Source organism: Notolepis coatsorum (assembly GCF_963971535.1).
Source record: "Notolepis coatsorum genome assembly, chromosome: 15".
Taxonomy (NCBI): Eukaryota; Metazoa; Chordata; class Actinopteri; order Aulopiformes; family Paralepididae; genus Notolepis; species Notolepis coatsorum.
This window is the reverse complement of record NC_140179.1, coordinates 2,159,936-2,180,604: the sequence shown is the minus strand read 5'-3', so window position 1 is coordinate 2,180,604 and position 20,669 is coordinate 2,159,936. Positions and strand designations below refer to the sequence as shown.

Here is a 20,669-nt window from a genome sequence, read left to right as displayed (position 1 = left end):
TACTGGGGGAGTAGTGCGGGGGGGGGCTTTGTTTACCTTCATGGGTAAATGGGCTGAGGTCTAGGGCTGGTGTGCTGTTGTGAATATTATGAATGAATGCGGGACTGGTTCTCTCTGGTCCGCCTCCCCTTAACGTCGTGTGCATGGGCTTGCCCATTCTACAGTATGTTCGTGGTGTTAGTTCATTTATTCATTAACCCCTTCATGGTGCACACCACAGTGGAGGTTGCTGTTTGCAACCACCACTGGTGCTCCGTGTTAACATCAGTCCTTTGTTTTTGACATATTGAAACAGTGCCCCGCCCGGCCGACGCCATGAGGTGGGTCGGCCCGGCGAGTGGCTGGTGGGCTGTTAAAGCCTGTACCGCCACGGTATGGAATTGGCAGCGATTAGTAACTGTGTTCGAATTGCTGTTATTTCTATCAAAAAATGGTGTCTGGTGGCGGGGCCTTGAGGGCCAGCCGACATCGACACATCGCGCAAGGTTGTTGACGTTATTAGCTTTGACCCAGCTGCAAGCTATAACCGCTCAGGGCTCCCCTCTCCGCAGAGGATTTTGGTCTTCCGCTGGAGCGCGGGCGGTATTTGTCCTAGGCCCCACACCGCGCAGCCAGAAGAAGAGAGAGCACGGCCTCGTCAGCGGCGATGACGAGGCCCTCGATAGGCGGCCATGTTTTCCCCCGCCAGAGATATCCTGGGCGTTGAATCGACAGGTGTCCACAAGGCCGACAGCCTTGGCGGCCGAGGGATCGGCCATGTTGGATGGGCTCGGCTTGGAATATACAAGCCGTCGCCGTCCTGCCGCGAGCAACCCGCTCTCCGATCACTCCCTCCCCCAACACCAGCGAAAAAAGGGGGCTGATTGTTTCCTTTGGCGGTGGGCCGCGTGCCTTCGTTGAAGCGCGGGCGGCCCCACTTTTCGCTTCTCATGGGGACAGGGGCTGAGCCTGGGTCTGTCCGTGAGAATGTTGTGCTGTCAAGCGGCTCCCACACCATAAGCTGTGTTGGTTGAGCCTGGTGTTACGTCTGTCAACTATAAGTGTTGTCAGCAGGGGGGCTCGAAACCTTTTGAGGCACACAGTGCGGGCTTCCCCGGCCTCGCCTTCGCCAGGCCACGTATCATGTTGGTGCCTCCCACTCCTGAAAGATTGGCAGTGGTCTCGCAGGCGCGTGTGATTTTGGGTGCTAGTAATATCATTGCAGGGCTACGGTGTGTAGGAACCCATGGGGGCCTCACACCTTGCATGTCCGGCTGCAGAACAACTCCTCAGCATGTTCTGAAGGGGTGTTCAGTGGGGGAGCTTTTGTCACCTAGAACTGATGTCAGCTTCCCCCGTATCAAACCGGCCCTTTCTGTCGGGTCCCCCCTTGGGTGCGATTGCCTCGTGGGTAGTGTCGGGGTCAGATGTCCCGACACGGAACACTCTGCTCGCACAGGTCCAGGGTTGGCTACGCACAGCGGGTGGGACCGGGCCGCCTATCTACAGTTCCTTGCCGACCTGCGTCACATGGCGGCGGGTGCGTTGGGAGTGTCATCACATATGGCTACAGCAGTACCATATGTCGAGGTGGATGGAGAGAACGCTGAGGCGGGGACTTGTATTTACACAACCCCACCCGTTTTTGGGTTTGGTACAGACCTTATTGTCGGGGTCACCAGCAGTGACCGCTCTGGTAGAGCCATATGAAATCCGTTTTATTTTTTTCCAAATTCCATTTAATTTTTTTCCAAATTCCGTTTTTTCCGTTTTAATATTTCAGAATTCTGTATTTTGCTTTGTACGCTCATTTTACCATCAGAAATAGTGTCTAATAAGTGGGAATGAATAAATGTCCACAATTTAATAAGATATAACAGTCCATTTAATAGGGCTGTCTTAAATACTTCGAAGCTTCGTTTGATGGGCATGGGATTATATGAAAATAAAATTCGATTATTAAAAAAAAAAAAAAATTCTATATATTTTTGCAAAATCAACTCTGCCTCTGTTTGTTAACTACAACAAGCAATGCTGTTTGTTATTTAAGATGAGGTCGGACTCGGCACTGACAGCTTTGTGTTCATTGTGGTGCTTTTATAAAGCCTCAAATGACGACTTACAATATTTCATGAAAGCAGTGTTTTGTTTGTCTAAGATTTAAAAAGGTTTAAACTGTACAGCACTGACAAAGTTGAACAAAGTGCTGTACAAGTCCCACAACATAAAAAATAAATAAAAAGTAATTTTATTTTTTTTTCTTTTTTATAGTTGATTCCATTTTTATTGCTCAATTCCGCGATTCCGTCCGTGATCGCGGATTCCATATGGCTCTACGCTCTGGTCGACGAGATCTGATCTCTGTGGACGAAGCAAGCCATTGTCGTGGCGTTTTCCTCCCGGTGTTCTCTGGTGCCTGAGACATCGGGAGGGGGGGGGGTGTCAGACCCATGTTGGACCATGGGAAGGTTCAGTATTTTTTGGCTCGTCTCCTACCTGTTGAACACTGTCAGGTGGGGGTCTGGTTCTCCTCCATAGACCTGTAGGATGCGTGTTCGCATCCCCGATCTTCCGTCCTAGGGATTACCTACACTTCCTTACAGGGTTAGCGTATGAGTACCAGAGGCTGCCGTTCGGCTTTCACCAAGTGCATGGAGGCCGCACTGGGGCCTCTGCGTCGTCAGGGGTTACGAAGTGTATTCTGCCCTGCCGACGTTCTCGTCCTTGGCGGTCAAGGTGGATCGTCAGGTATCATGTCAGGCAGGGTTCCTACCAGCCTGGGGTTGCTGTAGACTGGAAGTAGAGTACTCCTCTTCCCAGTCAACGGGTGGAGTGCTATGGGCATCCCTCTCAGAGCGTGTTGCGACACGCTCGGGAGGTTCCGTCCTAGGACGGTTACGGCGCTGTCCGTGATACGCCTGCTCGGTATGAGGGCATCTGCTCATTCCGTGGTCCCTCTTGGCCGCCTCTTCACCCCAGGAGGAGGTTACGGAGGTGGTTCTTTTCCAGTATGGAAATAGACCCGGTGAGAGGCAAGTCAGGACGGACAATACGACGTCTGTGTTGTATATCGACAGACAGGGAGGAGTACGCTCCCCCCGTCTGCACCGGGCGGCGGGCGGCTGGCTATGGGCGTTCTCCATCTGCGCAGCCTGAGGGCTCCCCACATCCCCGGCAGGGTGAATGTGGGTACAGGTGTAATGTCGCGGGGCGGTCCTCACCCTGACGGGTGGGGATTACGTCCGGACATAGTCAGGCAGGTCTGGGACTGATGCCGTGCCGCCTGGGATTCTTCCCCATACATCTGTTAGGTCAGTTGTTGGGGCGGGTACGTTGAGGAGCGCAGGTCCTTGATCCTGATTGCGCCGGACCGGGGCGCAGCTGTGTGGTTCCCGGTCCTGATCCAGCTACTGGTAGCTCCGCCATGGCCTATTCCTTGGTCGGCGAAGGCCCTCACTCAAGCACACGGGTCGCTGTTCAGCACCCGGTGTTGTGCCAACGTCTGATGGCTTGGCTGGTGAGAGGGTAAGTCTGGAGAGGATGGACCCTTCTGTGGTTGATACCATCCGGAATGCGCATGCTCCCTCCACTGTCGCGCTTTACGCGGGCAGATGGCGTATGTTCCAAGAGTGGTGTAAGGCGGGGGGCAGGGATCCGGTGTCCTGCCTCCTGGATGCTGTCCTTGTTTACCTCCAGTCTCTCCTTGATAGACTGTCGGCTTCGACGGTGAGGGTATATGCAGCAGCTATATCCTCTTATCATGAGGGATTTGAGGGTGATGTTTTGTTCAGCCACCCTCTTGTGAAGCGTTCCTGCTTGGCGCCCGACGCGTTAAGCCGGTAAAACGCTCTTTGGCTCCGAGTTGGGATCTTCAATTGGGCCTCGGTCGGTTGTCCTTGGCCCCGTTTGAGCCTCTTGAGTTGCGCCGTTGGAACAGCTGTCGTTCAAGACCGCGTTCTTGCTGGCCGTCACCTCCGCTAAACGCGTGGGTGAGCTTTGTGCTCTCTCGGTACGACCAGAGTGCCTGTCTTTTCGTTCCGATTGCGGTGCCACTCTGCGGCCTAATCCTGCCTTCGTGCCTAAAAATATCCAGAGTTCCTTCCGCTCCAGGGATATTGTGGTTCAGGCGTTTCATCCACCTCCTCACGTAGTGAGTTGGAGGCGGGCCTTCACCTGTCATGTCCGGTCCGGGCTTTGGGGATTTACCTCAGCCGTACTCAGGGCCTCAGGGCTACCGATCAGCTCTTTGTCTGTTACGGTGGTTCTCGTGCTGGTAAGGCACTATCGAAACAGCGCCTGTCCCATTGGTTGTGCGAGGGCATTGCCCTTTGCTACACGTTGGCCGGGCTGGCTCCCCCTGGGGGCATCAGGGCGCACTCCACTCATGGGGTGGCTGCCTCTGCCGCTCTCCTGGGTGGGGCCTCGTGGAGGACATCTGTGCTGCAGCTTCATGGTCCTCCCCGGGTCCCTTCGTAAGGTTTTACCTCATGGACATGACCGGGGGTTCTATCTCCCAGGCGGTTCTGAGGTCTGTGGCCTCTCCTGCTTCCCGTCCTTTGGTGGCGTAGCAGGGGTGTGTGGGTGTGGGCCACAGTGTGTTGTGTCACATGTGGTTCCGCCTGTGCTGTGTGTTCAAGGGGTTCTAGTTCCCTCTTGTTCACACTCGGGTGGAGTTGATTGCGCCCCCTCTTCATTAGGAAGGATGGGGTGACGGGACTCCCCTCCCCCCTGATGTGGGCTTACGGGTCCTCAGGGGGGTGCATTTGTCGGGCCTCGCGTCCGCTCTACCCCATATCTCGGTATGGCTTAAGAGCGGGACGCGATGCCAATACGAAATATAACGACAGGTTATGTATATAACCTAGTTATGAGTACTGGCTAAGCGTCCCGCTCTTAGCGTGCCCTGAGTTCCCTTGGGGAAACTTTTCTTTGGAAACTTTTTCCGAGGAAGAGTGAGTGGTGGCCATGCCCAGTACTAATATAGTACGGCAGTAGGGGCGGGGCCTGGCAGGTGCTGGGTGTATTTTTGGTTTATTCGTTGATGGAGTACACTAGGTACATGAGATGAGGTATATCTCGGTATGGCTTAAGAGCGGGACGCTTAGCCAGTACTCGTATAACTAGGTTATATACATAACCTGCCGTTATAGGCCATGATGCATTATTATACTTAATCGATTGGCATTTCGTCCCTATACATGCTACAATTAAAATTCAAATGCATATTATCGGTATATATTATGTTCCATCATGCATGCAGGGAATGGGGGGGGTGGGGGTCGTTTATGATTAATTGATTGTCAATAACGGCATTCGTTAGTACAACTGCATATGTTGATCAGATGGATTGCAATGATAGAAATGGACAATCAAGCTGGAATTAACGTTAGATTGCTCTTACCTCTAGCCGATGACACGGCAGAAAGAATATTCAAATTATTAGATTCTATTTCCGTTAGGCCGACGCCATAAACTCCAAAAGCATATTGATTCTTGCGTCTCGAAGGCGATTCAATGCACCTGACTGTTCATCTGGATCCACATTACAAGATAACTGCGTCCGGACGACATTCACCGACGCACAGAGCCATGCTTCCTGCAGAAAGTAAGTGCAACATCGGCAGAATACCACCAGGCGGCGGTATCGGGCCGTTGCGATCTCAGACAGAGTGCCAGAGTTTCCCAGAGCCTCGCTGGATGAATTATGAATGGAAATAGCAAATAAAAGAAACGACGATCACAACAACGAGTCGACTCGTTGTTGGCACTCAACGATTGGACGGCAATAACGAGTTAACTCGTTTTTGGCGCAGAAACGGTTAATTAATTAATTAACTAATATCGGTTCTTATGGTTATTTCTTAGGGTTATTTATCTGAAAACAATATTCATAAACAGCCTTTGGTCTTAGATGATATATGCAACCTATATTTCTATGAAAGTTGCAAGTTATATTTTGTTTTGAATTCTGCCACAAAAACAACAAAATGAGAAGTTGTGCCTGATGAGTAGTTTAGTTTAGTTTGTCTATTTGCACAGTAATTATGATTAAATAATACACCGTCAAGGTGTTAATTGTGCAGGAGAGGAAAGAAGCCCAGAGGGTTTTTTCAAAGTTTTCATTTCAACAAGTCATTAAAAATACTGTGTTTTATATATTCACACTAACCCATACTGAGTCATAAAAACAATGTGCGTGCGTGCGTGTGTGTGTGTCCTGCTGTATGTTACCTGCAGCATTGGCTTGTCCTCTCTGTCTGACTCTCACGCTCTGCTGAGTGTAACCTGGCGCTGTCCAGTGCTGAAATGGACAGCGCTCTGCTGAGTGTAACCGGGCGCTGTCCAGTGCTGAAATGGACAGCTAGAGGCAGCTGAAAACAAAGTCTCATTCCTCTCTCCATTCGAGATCAAATTAATGATTGGTAATTGATATGTTATTTGATAGTCTAATTTTTACTGATATGCATACTAGTGATACCGTTTTAAATAATCAATTGATATAGTTTCAATGCCCCACGTTTTGTGGAATGATCAACCCGCAAAAAATCAATACTGTAAAAACATGATACACATCTCCCTATTTCAGTCTGTGACTGTTTGTCCCATTTATTCATTGTCTAATTTGTCTTAAGCTGATTTTCCTTCCTCCTTATCTTGTGTTTTTATGCCTGTAGAAATTCTGAACATCATTGTAAATCATTTGAGATTAAATAAAGGTTGAATTGATAGTATTTCCCATCTTTGCTGAGCAAGAGTTTTGTGCAAAAGGAATTAAAGGGAGTGCGAGCCAGACAGAGAATATAGTGCTGCTGGCCTGGTACCACAGCAGACTCTGCTAACGTTACCTCAGGAATTATTTTCACCAGACATTATGACCCTGCAATGCAGTTGACTTTAGCGGCGTAATAAGCCTCCCCCCCCCCCCCCCCCCACCGCGCGGTCTGGCCCTTTTACCGTCTTGAATTTCAGGTCATACATTTTCTCCCCCTCTGTGCCGCCACGGCAAACAGCAAATGTGACTGACATTTGAATGCAATTATCGCAGCCGGTGGGGCATTTATAGACTGTGACCGGACGGCATCATCTGAACAGATATTGGGAGGTAATGGCTGGGTGAAGTAGACTAGTGTCACCTCGGCCTCGACACAGAACATCGCTGTGACTCGTCTAAGGCTGAGACCACTTATTGATAATTATCGATTTATCGATAACTGCGTGATATCGATAAGTGGCGTCACATATTGATACATTTGCATATGTAAAAAAAAAAATGATACTATACTAATCTTTTTTTATTTTTTTTTTAACTTTTGTTTAACTCTGTAACACATTCGGGGCCATTGGGATGAGTCTAATTAATGTCAAGAGGACCAGGGAATGTAAACAAACGTGGGGCTGTTTGTACAGCTAAATCTATACTTTATAGTATTGCTATCTGTCCATTCTCATTGTCAATTGAGTCCATAAACCGTCCCTTAAAAATGGCTTAAAGAAAAAAAAAATCATCAATAGGTTCTCATTTTATAGCGCCGTGAATATAAGCGTTATACGGGATTTGGTCTAGTATATTTTCTGGAAGGCTAGATAAAGGGCTAATAGCTGCTAACGTTATATCCAATGGCATTTCCGTTTTACAGATGCTACAGAAATAACTCAAACTGCATATGATCGGCACGATCCCAAAGCATGTATGCATGAAAAGGGGGGTGGGGGACGTTGTTTATTATTATTGATTACCAATAACCGTGTTCGTCTAACTAGCCACATAGGCCGATCGCCTGGATGGCTATCAAAACAATGCTGATCGGGCTGTAATTTACGTGAAAAAGATCTTACCGTGGTCCGGGCTGATACCCCCCCCCCCCGAGCATTTCCCCGTTATCGATCGCCATCTGGTAGATCGATATGTCCATTGGCTGATGATAAATCCCCTTAATATTGCATGGTGAAATCTGCGATCCGAAACGTAATCCAAGCTACATGCTGCACATCCAGAATCCTGCTACTGAAATCTCCATTGAAAGTAAAAAAAAAAAAGACTGATCTGTTCAGCCACAGGGCACACTGCATTATCGCGATAGCGCCCCTAAGAGGATCTGGCCGGTATTGCACTTTCTCGAATTCATAGAGTAGGGTAAATCTGCAGTGCCGCTCGGCGACCTTGAATAGGTTATTAAAATGGAATAAAAGCAATAACAACTTCCCACGGATATATCCGTGCCTCTGTCCACAACGGGTGGAATCGAAACACGGAGATCTCCGCGCTTGGGCGGGAATGTGTTAATAAATAAATACAAAACAAAAATACAAATACATCCAGAGACCACCGACTATAAAATGAGAAGGATCACTGTGGTAGTTTTGATTGCGGAAATCTGTAACACTAAAGATGGCGGCAATGACAAAGAATTGCTGCAAAATAAACAAAATTAGTTGTTTAAATAATCATTTAAAAAATAATTATAATAATTTGGTCCCGATTTATCGATTCTTCCAAATATCGTCTCTCAGCCTTAGTGACTCTTCCTTCCTCTTCGCTCACCCAGATTATATCAAAAGAGTGAGCCCCGTTATGTACAAGCCTCTTCTACAGTGTATGCTGTAGGCCTATCTCAGCAGCATGAGATGGCAACAGAAAGTGGGGTCCAGCAGCACCACGCCATCTGCACTGATCTGTGATCCCTCCTCTATGCCTCTTTTTTGGGGGCAAAACATCTTGGAGAGTGAACAGGGCGGTGTTTGTTCGGCAAACTGCAACTTTAAGACCGAACGAACTGATATAAATCACACCAGAGACTCTTAGTTTTAGGTCACCCCGAGAAGTGTAATATTAAGATTCAAGATTCGAGAGGTTTATTTGTCACATACATACCAGGGCATTAAGGCTGAGCCCGAACGTTCGAACGTTCGTTCGTTAAGCTGACATTCAGACTTTAATTAATGGGTTCGAACGTTCGGTGAAAAAAAATAAAGCAGGCGCAACGACGGTGAGGCGATGTGAAGCGGCGCGTCCCCCGAGTGCCGAGTCGCTCGGCTCAACCAGTATGGTCTCTGCCGGGCTGTTGCTGGATACTCAACCAGAGCTCTAGTCTCAACCAATGCAATAGAACAATTTTGATTGAATGACAGGCGATTCTGCCAATTACGTCACACCGCTTGCACCCGCCTCTGCTGTTACCACCAATCGGCAAGCGTTTATTATTATTTTTACTTCTGGCAATGCCGCCATTGTTCTGCTTGAGAGAAGCATTACCGTAGCGTTAGCTCCCCGCCGAGGAAGTAAAAGTCGTAACAACTTTCCATAGGTGAACCTGCGGAAGGATCATTATTGAATACCAGCCTTTTTCGGCCACGGAGCGCGAGCTTCATGGCGGGAGGTGGTTGCGTTGGAAACAACTCTGGCCGAGGCGGCAGGCGTGTTGGGAGCCCGGCGGGACCCCCGCGCCGGTGTCTCTCTGTCTCTCTGCCGTCCCCCGTTCAGAGGTAGACGGTGGAAGGAGCAGAGGCGCGCGCCTCTCTCCTTCCCGTCGACCAAGAGTGAATACCTGTTATTGAACGTGTAACACTAACTATATAACGTGAATGCCACAAAACGAATGCATTTGTTTATCTAGCCCCTTACGTGACTGCGGTGTGCAAGGGCTATTGTTTATCATAAGTAGGAACTTTATGCAGTACTCAGTAGCTTGTTTATTTTCTTCTGAGTGCTTTGTTTAATTACATGTTTACATGAACAGCCACCACTGTAAACAACATGTTTTTTCACCAATAGATTATGCAATGCCGCCCTCCGTAGGATCTATAATAATAATAATAATAATAAAAAAAAATTATATAAAAAAAAAATAATAATAATAAAAAAATCTGTTTATTAAAAATTTTACAAAAAACGAACGTTCGTTCGATAAACCCTGGCGAACGTTCGAACCCTAAAAACAGGGTTCGGGCTCAGCCTTACAGGGCATACAGTGAAATGCGGGTGGCCATGCCCACTTTGATTGTCCAATAATACAATAGTAAATAAAATAAGTAGAAGATAATAAAATAGACATAAAATTAGGGATGGGTACCTTTCACATTTGAACCGATACCGGTACCGGTACCTGTGAATCGATACCGGTACCCAACGGTACCTTTTTTCGGTACTTTAGTCTCAAGAAATTTAATTTACCTACCTCAGTCGTAAAAAAAAAATCCAAACTTCAAATAACTACAATTTCGACAGTTTTCGGCTTGTCATTGCTCCGACTGCTTTGTTGTTGAATCAAGTCAAATCCTAGGTAAGCATATATTGTGCATGTGAACGTTGACATGAAAAAAAAAATTACTTTTTTTTTTTTTTTTTTTTTTTTTCTCTCGGTTTCTCACTTGATTCGATACTCGGTAGTACCGACGTGTTTCGGTTCGGTACCATCCCTACATAAAATAGACATGATAAAATAGACGTGTTAAAAGTCCTGAGATAAATGCAATACAATGTTAGCTACGAAGTAAAGGCACTGGGTTCTATGTGCACTTCCATTACAATATACAGTTTTTACTCTATATCCCTATGCTATACTTGCTATTACTAAACTATACTATACAAGAACCACAACAGTTATTTCCTTAAAGTGAAATATTTTTTCTCCTTCCTTTAAAGTGTCCTTTTCAAAAGTAGGCATGACCAAAGTACCCGGATGTGCCGGTCTGATGTATTGCTGTGTTTATTATGGTATGTTGTTGCCTCCAGACTGAAGGGGTTAAGAAGAAATCCGCCTAAATCAAAGTCATGGACGAGTGTTGACACTACCCAAGTCAAAGTGGGTATCAAACAGGAGGGAAGACTGTCGAGTTTTAAACTGTGGATACCAAACGGAGAAGGTTAAGAATAAGATGACTTTAAACTGTTAAACAGTAATCCAGAACTATTTTATTGCACTGTAAAAAACAGATTTTTATGTCTGCACTATATGTGCTCATTTTATCTCTATTCTATTCTACTATCTTATTGCATTGGTCTATTTTATCTTACTCTTTTTATTATTGTCTATTTAAAACTGAATCAAACTATAAACTAGGTGGCCTGTTGGGATGTTAGATCCTAATGTGAAAAACTGAGATTTTATGTCTGCACTTTATGTGCTCATTTTATGTCTTTTTTCTGTTGTGAAGCACTTTGAGCTGCAGTTTCTGTATGAAAGGTGCTATACAAATAAAGTTTATCATTATTATTATTATTGACCGACTTTCTGAAAGTGGATCATGGATCCTCAAATGCACAGCATTTTTACAGTTGACTTAAAAACCATGAGTCTCTGGGGCTGGTTGGCTCTCCCCTTCTGGGCTGGTCGGTTCTCTCCTTCTGGGGCTGGTCGGTTCTCTCCTTCTGGGGCTGGTCGGTTCTCTCCTTCTGGGGCTGGTCGGTTCTCTCCTTCTGGGGCTGGTCGGTTCTCTCCTTCTGGGGCTGGTCGGTTCTCTCCTTCTGGGGCTGGTCGGTTCTCCCCTTCTGGGGCTGGTCGGCTCTCTCCTTCTGGGGCTGGTCGGTTCTCTCCTTCTGGGGCTGGTCGGCTCTCTCCTTCTGGGGCTGGTTGGCTCTCTCCTTCTGGGGCTGGTTGGCTCTCCCCTTCTGGGGCTGGTCGGTTCTCTCCTTCTGGGGCTGGTCGGCTCTCCCCTTCTGGGGCTGGTCGGCTCTCCCCTTCTGGGGCTGGTTGGCTCTCCCCTTCTGGGGCTGGTCGGTTCTCCCCTTCTGGGGCTGGTTGGTTCTCCCCTTCTGGGGCTGGTTGGCTCTCCCCTTCTGGGGCTGGTTGGCTCTCCCCTTCTGGGGCTGGTTGGCTCTCCCCTTCTGGGGCTGGTTGGCTCTCCCCTTCTGGGGCTGGTTGGCTCTCCCCTTCTGGGGCTGGTTGGCTCTCCCCTTCTGGGGCTGGTTGGTTCTCTCCTTCTGGGGCTGGTTGGCTCTCCCCTTCTGGGGCTGGTCGGTTCTCCCCTTCTGGGGCTGGTTGGGCCTAACAAAATTAATAGTTGGTTTCAGGTTGGTTGTCAGTTTGGCCATGGGTAGGTAGGGAATTTATTTTATTTTATTTTTTTATTTTATTCTTTCCCACTGCGACTATGGATAGGGAATTTCTTTATTTAATTAAAATGTTCACAGCAACATGGATGCATGTACTCTGCCAGCATGTTTAATATCCATAATACTAAATGTTTGACTAAGATTTCTATGAAACTTTATTCTTAAAAAAAAAGAAAGAAAAAAAAAAGTTTTTTTTTTATAATTTTTTTTAAAAACTCATAAAATATATTGGGTCGCACCTAAATCGGCAGGGTCGGTCGGCAACCTGAAACCAACTATTAATTTTGTTAGGCCTTGGCTCTCCTTCTGGGGCTGGTTGGCTCTCCCCTTCTGGGGCTGGTTGGCTCTCCCCTTCTGGGGCTGGTTGGCTCTCTCCTTCTGGGGCTGGTTGGCTCTCCCCTTCTGGGGCTGGTTGGCTCTCCCCTTCTGGGGCTGGTTGGCTCTCCCCTTCTGGGGCTGGTTGGCTCTCCTTCTGGGGCTGGTTGGCTCTCCCCTTCTGGGGCTGGTTGGCTCTCCCCTTCTGGGGCTGGTTGGCTCTCTCCTTCTGGGGCTGGTTGGCTCTCCCCTTCTGGGTCTGGTCGGCTCTCCCCTTCTGGGGCTGGTTGGCTCTCCTTCTGGGGCTGGTCGGTTCTCTCCTTCTGGGGCTGGTCGGCTCTCTCCTTCTGGGGCTGGTTGGCTCTCCTTCTGGGGCTGGTTCATGGCTCTCCCCTTCTGGGGCTGGTTGGCTCTCCCCTTCTGGGGCTGGTCGGCTCTCCCCTTCCCTTCCGGGGCTGGTCGGTTCTCTCCTTCTGGGGCTGGTCGGTTCTCCCCTTCTGGGGCTGGTTGGCTCTCCCCTTCTGGGGCTGGTTGGCTCTCCCCTTCTGGGGCTGGTTGGCTCTCCCCTTCTGGGGCTGGTTGGCTCTCTCCTTCTGGGGCTGGTTGGCTCTCCCCTTCTGGGGCTGGTCGGCTCTCTCCTTCTGCGGCTGGTTGGCTCTCTCCTTCTGCGGCTGGTCAGCTCTCCTTCTGGGGCTGGTCGGCTCTCTCCTTCTGGGGCTGGTTGGCTCTCCCCTTCTTGGTAGCACATTTTAATCAATGTTCATGTCCAGTAGAGCCTCCAGAGCTCTCCTGCACCCTCTGTCCTAATGGGCTGCAGTGATTGGGTTTTATGGCCTGTCCAGTAAGCACACGGACGACCCATGGATGAGGCTCATAGACGTGACGGCGCTGACTCTCCTTGGGATCGACCTGGCTATAGCCGTTAAGCTAACGAATAAATCCTTTCAAAAGGGACGGGTGTTCGATAATATCATCTTCTGGCCACCTGAGACCCACTCCCCTTCAGGCTCCCTGGGGGGTCATCAAAGCGAAGCAGGCTATTCTCTGTCCTTGCTCCATGATGGTGGAATGAACTTCCCACCACAGTCGGGACAGCCTGAAACCCACACAATTTGATGACTAAAAAAAACGAAGGCTGTCAAAGTTAACGCGGTATTAACGCGTTATTGCCCGATTCTATTAACGCCACGCCCACTATTTTTTTTAACTCATGACTAACTTTTAAGAAACAAATAAAACTCTTTCTTTTAAATTTTTTTTTTTACTAGACTTCATTCAGGTGTATTATTGATGCTCTCATTGATACTATGTTTGTTTCTGAAGTGTGTGTGTGTGTGAGAGATATATAGAGAGAGGGGGGGGTGAGAGATGAGGAAGGGGCAAGAGAGAAAGAGAGCTGGGAGTGTGAGAGAGAGAGAGGGGGGGGGGGGTGAGTCCTCAGCCCTTGTGTGGGTGAATGTAACAAGTTCCTAACGTTTTCTTTCCCCTATTATTTCATGCACACTTTATTCATTGTTTTAAATTATTATTTTCTTTTAAGTTACTCTGTTTTGAATTTGATGCAAATTTGCAATGCATGAGGGTCATCCTTTTGTGTTAAATGGCTGCATAAAGCAAGCATTTGTTGACTCATGTTGATAAGAGGGTTAAAACTTGGAACTTGAAAAAGATCTGTTTAAGGTAGATAAAAAAAAGCGATTAATTTGCTATTAATCGCGAGTTAACTATGGACACTCATGCGATTAATCGTGATTAAATATTTTAATCGATTGACAGCACTACTAAAAACACCTTTTCAATCAATATCTGAATAGAAAATAAATGAAAATAACCATGTGTTTTTAGATTATGTACTATGCTATTATGTCTATACTACTATGCACTCGCGAGTGAAGCGCTCAAATTCGACACTGTTTGATGAACAATACCACCCTTAGCCACCAGAGGTGTACCTTTCTTGCCGAGTAGTTCTACACAATTTGTAAGTCGCTCTGGATGAAAGCGTTCAGCTAAATCAGGGGTGGCCAACCAGTCGGAGACAAAGAGCCACACCATATACCAGCGTTTCTCAACTTTTTTGTTCAGTCACGGCACCCTTCATGTGTTTATAGGTCTCACCCTCTAGCCTCTGAAGTTGCTAATGTCTTTTTTATTTGGGCCTCACAGGGTTAAAAGTACCATGTGAGACCCACGGTTTTTTAAGCTCATGTATAGTCAATTGGTCCTGTTGTTCAGCCTCACAATGCTATTGGATAGTACATGTGTTTATATGTCCCACCCTCTGGCCTCTGAAGTTGCTAATGTCTTTTTAATTTGGGCCTCACAGGGTTAACCTCTTAAGCCCGAGATATACAGTAAAAGTGTATATTTTCAGCATTACGTTTACCAATAATTTTAACTGTTATTAGTGAAATATAAGATTATAGAAATCTCAGGGAATTGAGTCGGAAACCGGCGCATATTGACAGGAGGAAGTGGAGCAGCCAAAAGTGAGTGTAGTCTTTTGAAGGAAGAGACTCGGGGCTTTCGAATTTAGAAAAACTACCCTACCCAGCTCACGCCAGCCCCTGTCAATAATTTTTTGGGATTATCTCCCACAAACCTGAACGTTATTGCCATAAAACAGAACGCAGTTAGTTTCTCTACCTTTCTGTGAATGTCTAGCAAAAAACGGTGTTGCAATATGATAAATGGTGGAGAAATTTACATTATAAAAAAAGATGGCAGAATTCAGTACTGTATCTACAAAACCTTCTGTTTAATCATCTTCCCTTTATTCATTTGCTTAGATTTTTCAGGTATTTTTTTTTTACATTTTCTTTTTTTTAATAGAATTGATATTCTTCTTTGGTTCATTACAATTTACTCAAGCCTAGTAACAGACACAATATTTCTGACACTGGGAATACATTCCCTGAGATCCATAGATGTCCCTAGAATCAGATACCAAGAACATGCAAATGGACCATTTAAAAAAAAAATCTGTAAATGTTTATTCTACGTCCTTATGGAATGAGTGCCATAAATAAAAATAAAAATATATATTATACATATATATTTTTTTTTTCTCGATGGAAGAGCCACACATTGACGGACAAAGAGCCACATGCGGCTCGCGAGCCGTGGGTTGGCCACCCCTGAGCTAAATGATAATAAATGTAAATGAGTGCTGGACATTTCCTGTGGTACTGATTCAATGAAGGAATTAAACATATACATTTTTTTTTCTCTCCCCAGTACTTAATATTGAAATTGGAGAGGCCAGCGATAGTTCAGAGCATCACCTTTGGGAAGTATGAGAAGACTCACGTTTGTAACCTCAAGAAGTTCAAGGTCTTCGGCGGAATGAGCGAGGAGAACATGACGGAACTGTTGTCCAGGTGAGAGCCGCTGCCGCTGTGTTGTCCGTAACATAAAATTAACCTGTTGTCTACTTGTTGTTTTCTTCAATACTATGCTTAGACATACACCTATACAATTTAGAAAAACAATATTTAATTTAAATAAAAACAAATGTCCTCCCTCCCACCCTAAAGACGAAAAATAAAAAGAATAACGTTGTTCTTGGTGTATATGAAAATAAAATAAGAAATATATCTATTTGTGTATATATATATATATCTGCATATATATTATCTACCCATCCCATATACATTTCTGTACACTACCTGTACATAAAAAATATAAATAAAAAGCTGTGGAGTCCTGCTATTCAAAAATACTTTACACTTCGGTCATCCTATTCTCTTTCCTTATTCACCTTCGTGCTTCTCCAGCCTTCCTACAATCCCCAGGCTAACCTGTGGTCTACTATTAGCAAAAGAATGAAACGGTCATGTCAAAAGGTAAAGGTAGAATCCTTAACCCTTTCACTGCCACACTACGGAAGGTTAACCCTTTACTAGCACACTACCGACGGTTACCTTCTGTAGTGTGGCAGTGAAAGGGTTAACCTGCTGTCGCGTGGCAGTGAAAGGGTTAACCTGCTGTCGCGTGGCAGTGAAAGGGTTAACCGTTTGGCAGTGCGGCAGTGAAAGGGTTAATGCCGCCTCCCTATAGGCAAACAAGCCCTGCTTGGTATTGCACTTTGTTTACATCTTTTGTGTTGGTCTGATCAGCTGTGTGGCTTGGAGTTGAGGCCACGGCTCTGGAGAAATTCCACAGTATAATAATAAGTTAATAATCTCCAACCCACACATAATCAGACCAAAACAAAGAAATATAAATAAAGTGCAATACCAAGCCGGGCTCTTTTGCCTAGAGGTCACTGTTTGATGGCATTATAGATTCTACTTTTTTTTTTTTTTAAAGGGATAATTAGACATTTCTTACATTTAAATAGTTTAAATTAAAAGTATGAAATACTTTGTAATTGATGGATAAACACTAGCTTACATACAGAGTCCTGTGGAGTTCTGGCCGGGTTCTGAGCGAACCGGGAAGCTTCAGACGGGCAGCACACAGGGTCTTGAAACAAAATAGTTTTAATCCACACCACAGCATGCAGACAAAGGTTTTAGCCAACAAAAAACAGCGGTCCTTGCGGATGTCCTGTGCTTCAGACCGGCATGATGTCTTGGAACGAGCCCCAGTTTTTCCTGTGCTTCAGACCGACATGATGTCTTGGAACTAGCCCCAGTGTTTCCTGTGCTTCAGACCGGCATGATGTGTTGGAACTAGCCCCAGTGTGTCCTGTGCTTCAGACCGACATGATGTGTTGGAACGAGCCCCAGTGTTTCCTATTCTTCAGACCGACATGATGTTGTGGAACTAGCCCCAGTGTTTCCTGTTCTTCAGACCGGCATGATGTCTTGGAACGAGCCCCAGTGTTTCCTATTCTTCAGACCGGCATGATGTCTTGGAACGAGCCCCAGTGTTTCCTATGCTTCAGACCGGCATGATGTTGTGGAACTAGCCCCAACTGTGTACACACTTGGGCTAGTTCTATCAGGAGAGTTGCTGTTTTCTGATGGTTAAAACATTTGTCTTGCATGTTTGAGGTGTGGATTAAAACGTCTTTGTTTCAACTCGGTAAGAAAGCTAATGCTTATTGATTACACTACTGACACAAGTACTTCATACCACTTGTGTAAAAAACAATCCAAAATACCCCCAAAGAATAAAACCCATAACACAAGTAAATAGGTGTTTGTGTTTCAAAATCAACCTTCAGTGTCGGGTACTGGTCTGGTAGGTACTAGCCTGATCTGTAGGGATGGGTCCCGAATCCGGTACTTTTAAGGGTATTGACCGAATCACGTCGGTAGTACAATTTTCTTCCCGATAACGTCAACGTTTCGTTTACCGCGAAACTAAACCTATGAAGTGTGCCGCATGTTCACGTCAGCGTTCACGTGCACAATACACGCTTACCTAGGATTTGACTTGATTCAACAACAACAAAGCGGGGCAATGGCAAGCCGAAAACAGTGTGGTTACACTTTACAAAGCTAGATGCAGACAACGCTCGCTGCAATATTATATATTATATATATATTAACTAGGGATGTCCGATATTATCGGCCGACCGATATTATCGGCCGATATCGGCAGTAAAATGTGATATCGGAAAATATCGGTATCGGTTTGAAAAAAAGAAAAAACAATAACAATATTTGTTATATATCCAGTGAAATTATTAGTTACCTGAAATTATTCAGTTTTTTGGGGGGGGAAACCCTGCATATATCGGTATCGGTTGATATCGGTTGATATCGGTATCGGAAATTAAGAGTTGGACAATATCGGAATATCGTTATCGGTAAAAAAGCCAATATCGAGCATCCCTAATATTAACAAATTGTTCTAAATAAATAATAATGATAATAAATAAAAAGACTGCTGGATTCCCCAGGACCAACACCCTACCCCCACTCCGCCGCTACATGGAGCTTTTGACCAACTCGGAGTCCACATTTCAATACCCGCCTGTCCCACCCCAACGATAATAAATCATTTGAAGTTTGGACTAATGTTTTACAACTGAGGTAGGTAGATAAAATCTTAAAGACACTAAAGTTCAGAAAAAAAGGTACCGTCGGGTACCGGTATCGATTCACAGGTATCGGTTGAAATGTGAACGGTAACCCAACCCTACTGGTCTGGGATCTGATATTGTAGTGTTTGTTTTGTTGTTGGCAAATCGGGCAATACAAGACCCCTGTCAATAATTAGTTTCCCTCCCTTCCACTGAAGGCTAAATGCATGCAGTGCTTTATGAAAACCTGTGTAATATAGTGATATTTTGTGATTTGAAATGAAGGAAGTTGTTGATTCTTACCTTTTTTTTTATTCTTCCTCTGGCCTGGTCCCGGGACTGGGGTCCCATGATGAGGGGTTTGTACCTTTTTGTGAATCTGCTCCGTCACCGTCCCGTCTGTTCCTCTCCCCTTTCCAGTGGCCTTAAGAACGACTACAACAAGGAGACGTTCACCTTGAAGCACAAGATTGACGAGCAGATGTTTCCCTGCAGATTTGTCAAAATAGGTGAGAGCTGAAGTGTTTCTGTTCAGCTAAAAGAGATACTCGACCCATTTGATCAAGCCTGTCATAATCACGATTATTTTGATTGATATTGAAGTCCCGATTAATTCAACACGATTACTCATCGATTACCAAAATAACTGGAGAAACACGCCATGGCCCTCTCAACACGAGCTTAAACCACTGTTTGGGCTTGAGGGAGGAGGGGCGGAGCGCACCGCTGTGAAGGAAGCGTTTACAACACGAGACAAAATGAGAGCAACGCGGCAATAATCGTTTTCGTTTTCATGATCGTGGGAAGACGAAATCGTATTTTGAAATTGAAACTGGATTAATCGCCCTGCCCTAGTCTTGTGTAGTCTGGTTGTCTGGTACTAACTGGGAGTCCATCCATTCCAGAAATCACGTTAGGCACATAAAAAAAATAAACACATCCAAAAGAAAAGAAAACGAAGCATTTGAATTAGGGCTGGGCGATTCTTGCTCAAATGTGAATCACGATTTGTCTCTAAGAATTGAGATCACGATTCTCTCGCACGATTCTTATTTTTTCAATAAAATCATTTATTGCACTCTTTCTTAAACAGACAACATAACATATCAAAGTGCTTGACTTAAACTGAACTGGTTCTGCGCCAAAAACGAGTATATGACCATCACTTAGCTGTTGCTTCAGAACAATGGATAGCGCGTGCTGTTGTTTCAGAACCACGGACAGCGCTGTTTGTTGTGTGTAGGCCCGGGGGTGCGTGCTGTTGTTTCAGAACCACGGACAGCGCTGTTTGTTGTGTGTAGGCCCGGGGGTGCGTGCTGTTGTTTCAGAACCACGGACAGCGCTGTTTGTTGTGTGTAGGCCCGGGGGTGCGTGCTGTTGTTTCAGAACCACGGACAGCGCTGTTTGTTGTGTGTAGGCCCGGGGGTGCGTGCTGTTGTTTCAGAACCACGGACAGCGCTGTTTGTTGTGTGTAGGCCCGGGGGTGCGTGCTGTTGTTTCAGAACCACGGACAGCGCTGTTTGTTGTGTGTAGGCCCGGGGGTGCGTGCTGTTGTTTCAGAACCACGGACAGCGCTGTTTGTTGTGTGTAGGCCCGGGGGTGCGTGCTGTTGTTTCAGAACCACGGACAGCGCTGTTTGTTGTGTGTAGGCCTGGGGTGCGTGCTGTTGTTTCAGAACCACGGACAGCGCTGTTTGTTGTGTGTAGGCCCGGGGGTGCGTGCCTGCCTAGGATAAGTGAAGCTTAAACAAATTCACGTCTTTTCACGAATGGAATGTGTAACAAAAAACTAAAAAAAGAGAATAGCATGAATTTACAGTACAAGTGTTTGTAGCATATGCTATCTGCAGATCAGTTGACTGATGCGATTGCTTCTGAATGGACTGAAACCACTCCGTTTGTGACAGAGAGGCTTCTTAAAATGGCTGTTTGTGTGATGGCAGAGGATTGATCTTCCCAAGGCTAGAACTGAAACGCAGTTTGAATATAAAAGGTGTACGACTAGTCTCTCATTATGTCCCCTCTCTCACTCTCTTTTTTTTTTCTCTTTCTCCTTTTCTTTCTTTCCCACTCTTTCTCTCCCTCTCCCACTCACTCTCACTCTCACTCTCTCTCTCTCTCTCTCTCTCTCCAGTGCCTCTGATGTCGTGGGGTCCTAGTTTTAACTTCAGCATCTGGTACATTGAGCTGCATGGTGTAGAAGACCCTGACGTGGTGCAGCCCTGCCTTAACTGGTACAGCAAGGTACGCTTTCCTGTTACCCACACAGGAATACACACACATGCTGGGCTAGACGGGAAGAATAATGGGTGGTTTGGTTTGGTTAGGGAGGCTGCCTGGTGTGCAA

General features: G+C 46.1%; 1 protein-coding gene across 2 annotated transcripts in view; it reads left to right on the top strand.

The window, feature by feature from the left end:
* The window catches only part of mkln1 (muskelin 1, intracellular mediator containing kelch motifs), a gene marked incomplete at its 5' end in the record, with an annotated part of 84,707 nt that overhangs the window by 11,554 nt on the left and 52,484 nt on the right, over positions 1-20,669 (top strand). For both annotated transcript variants that reach the window (XM_084330893.1, XM_084330892.1), the window contains 3 exons: positions 15,584-15,726; positions 18,744-18,832; positions 20,457-20,566. In XM_084330893.1, the coding sequence (XP_084187019.1) occupies positions 15,584-15,726; positions 18,744-18,832; positions 20,457-20,566 (342 nt within the window). The remainder of the gene's footprint in view (positions 1-15,583; positions 15,727-18,743; positions 18,833-20,456; positions 20,567-20,669) is intronic.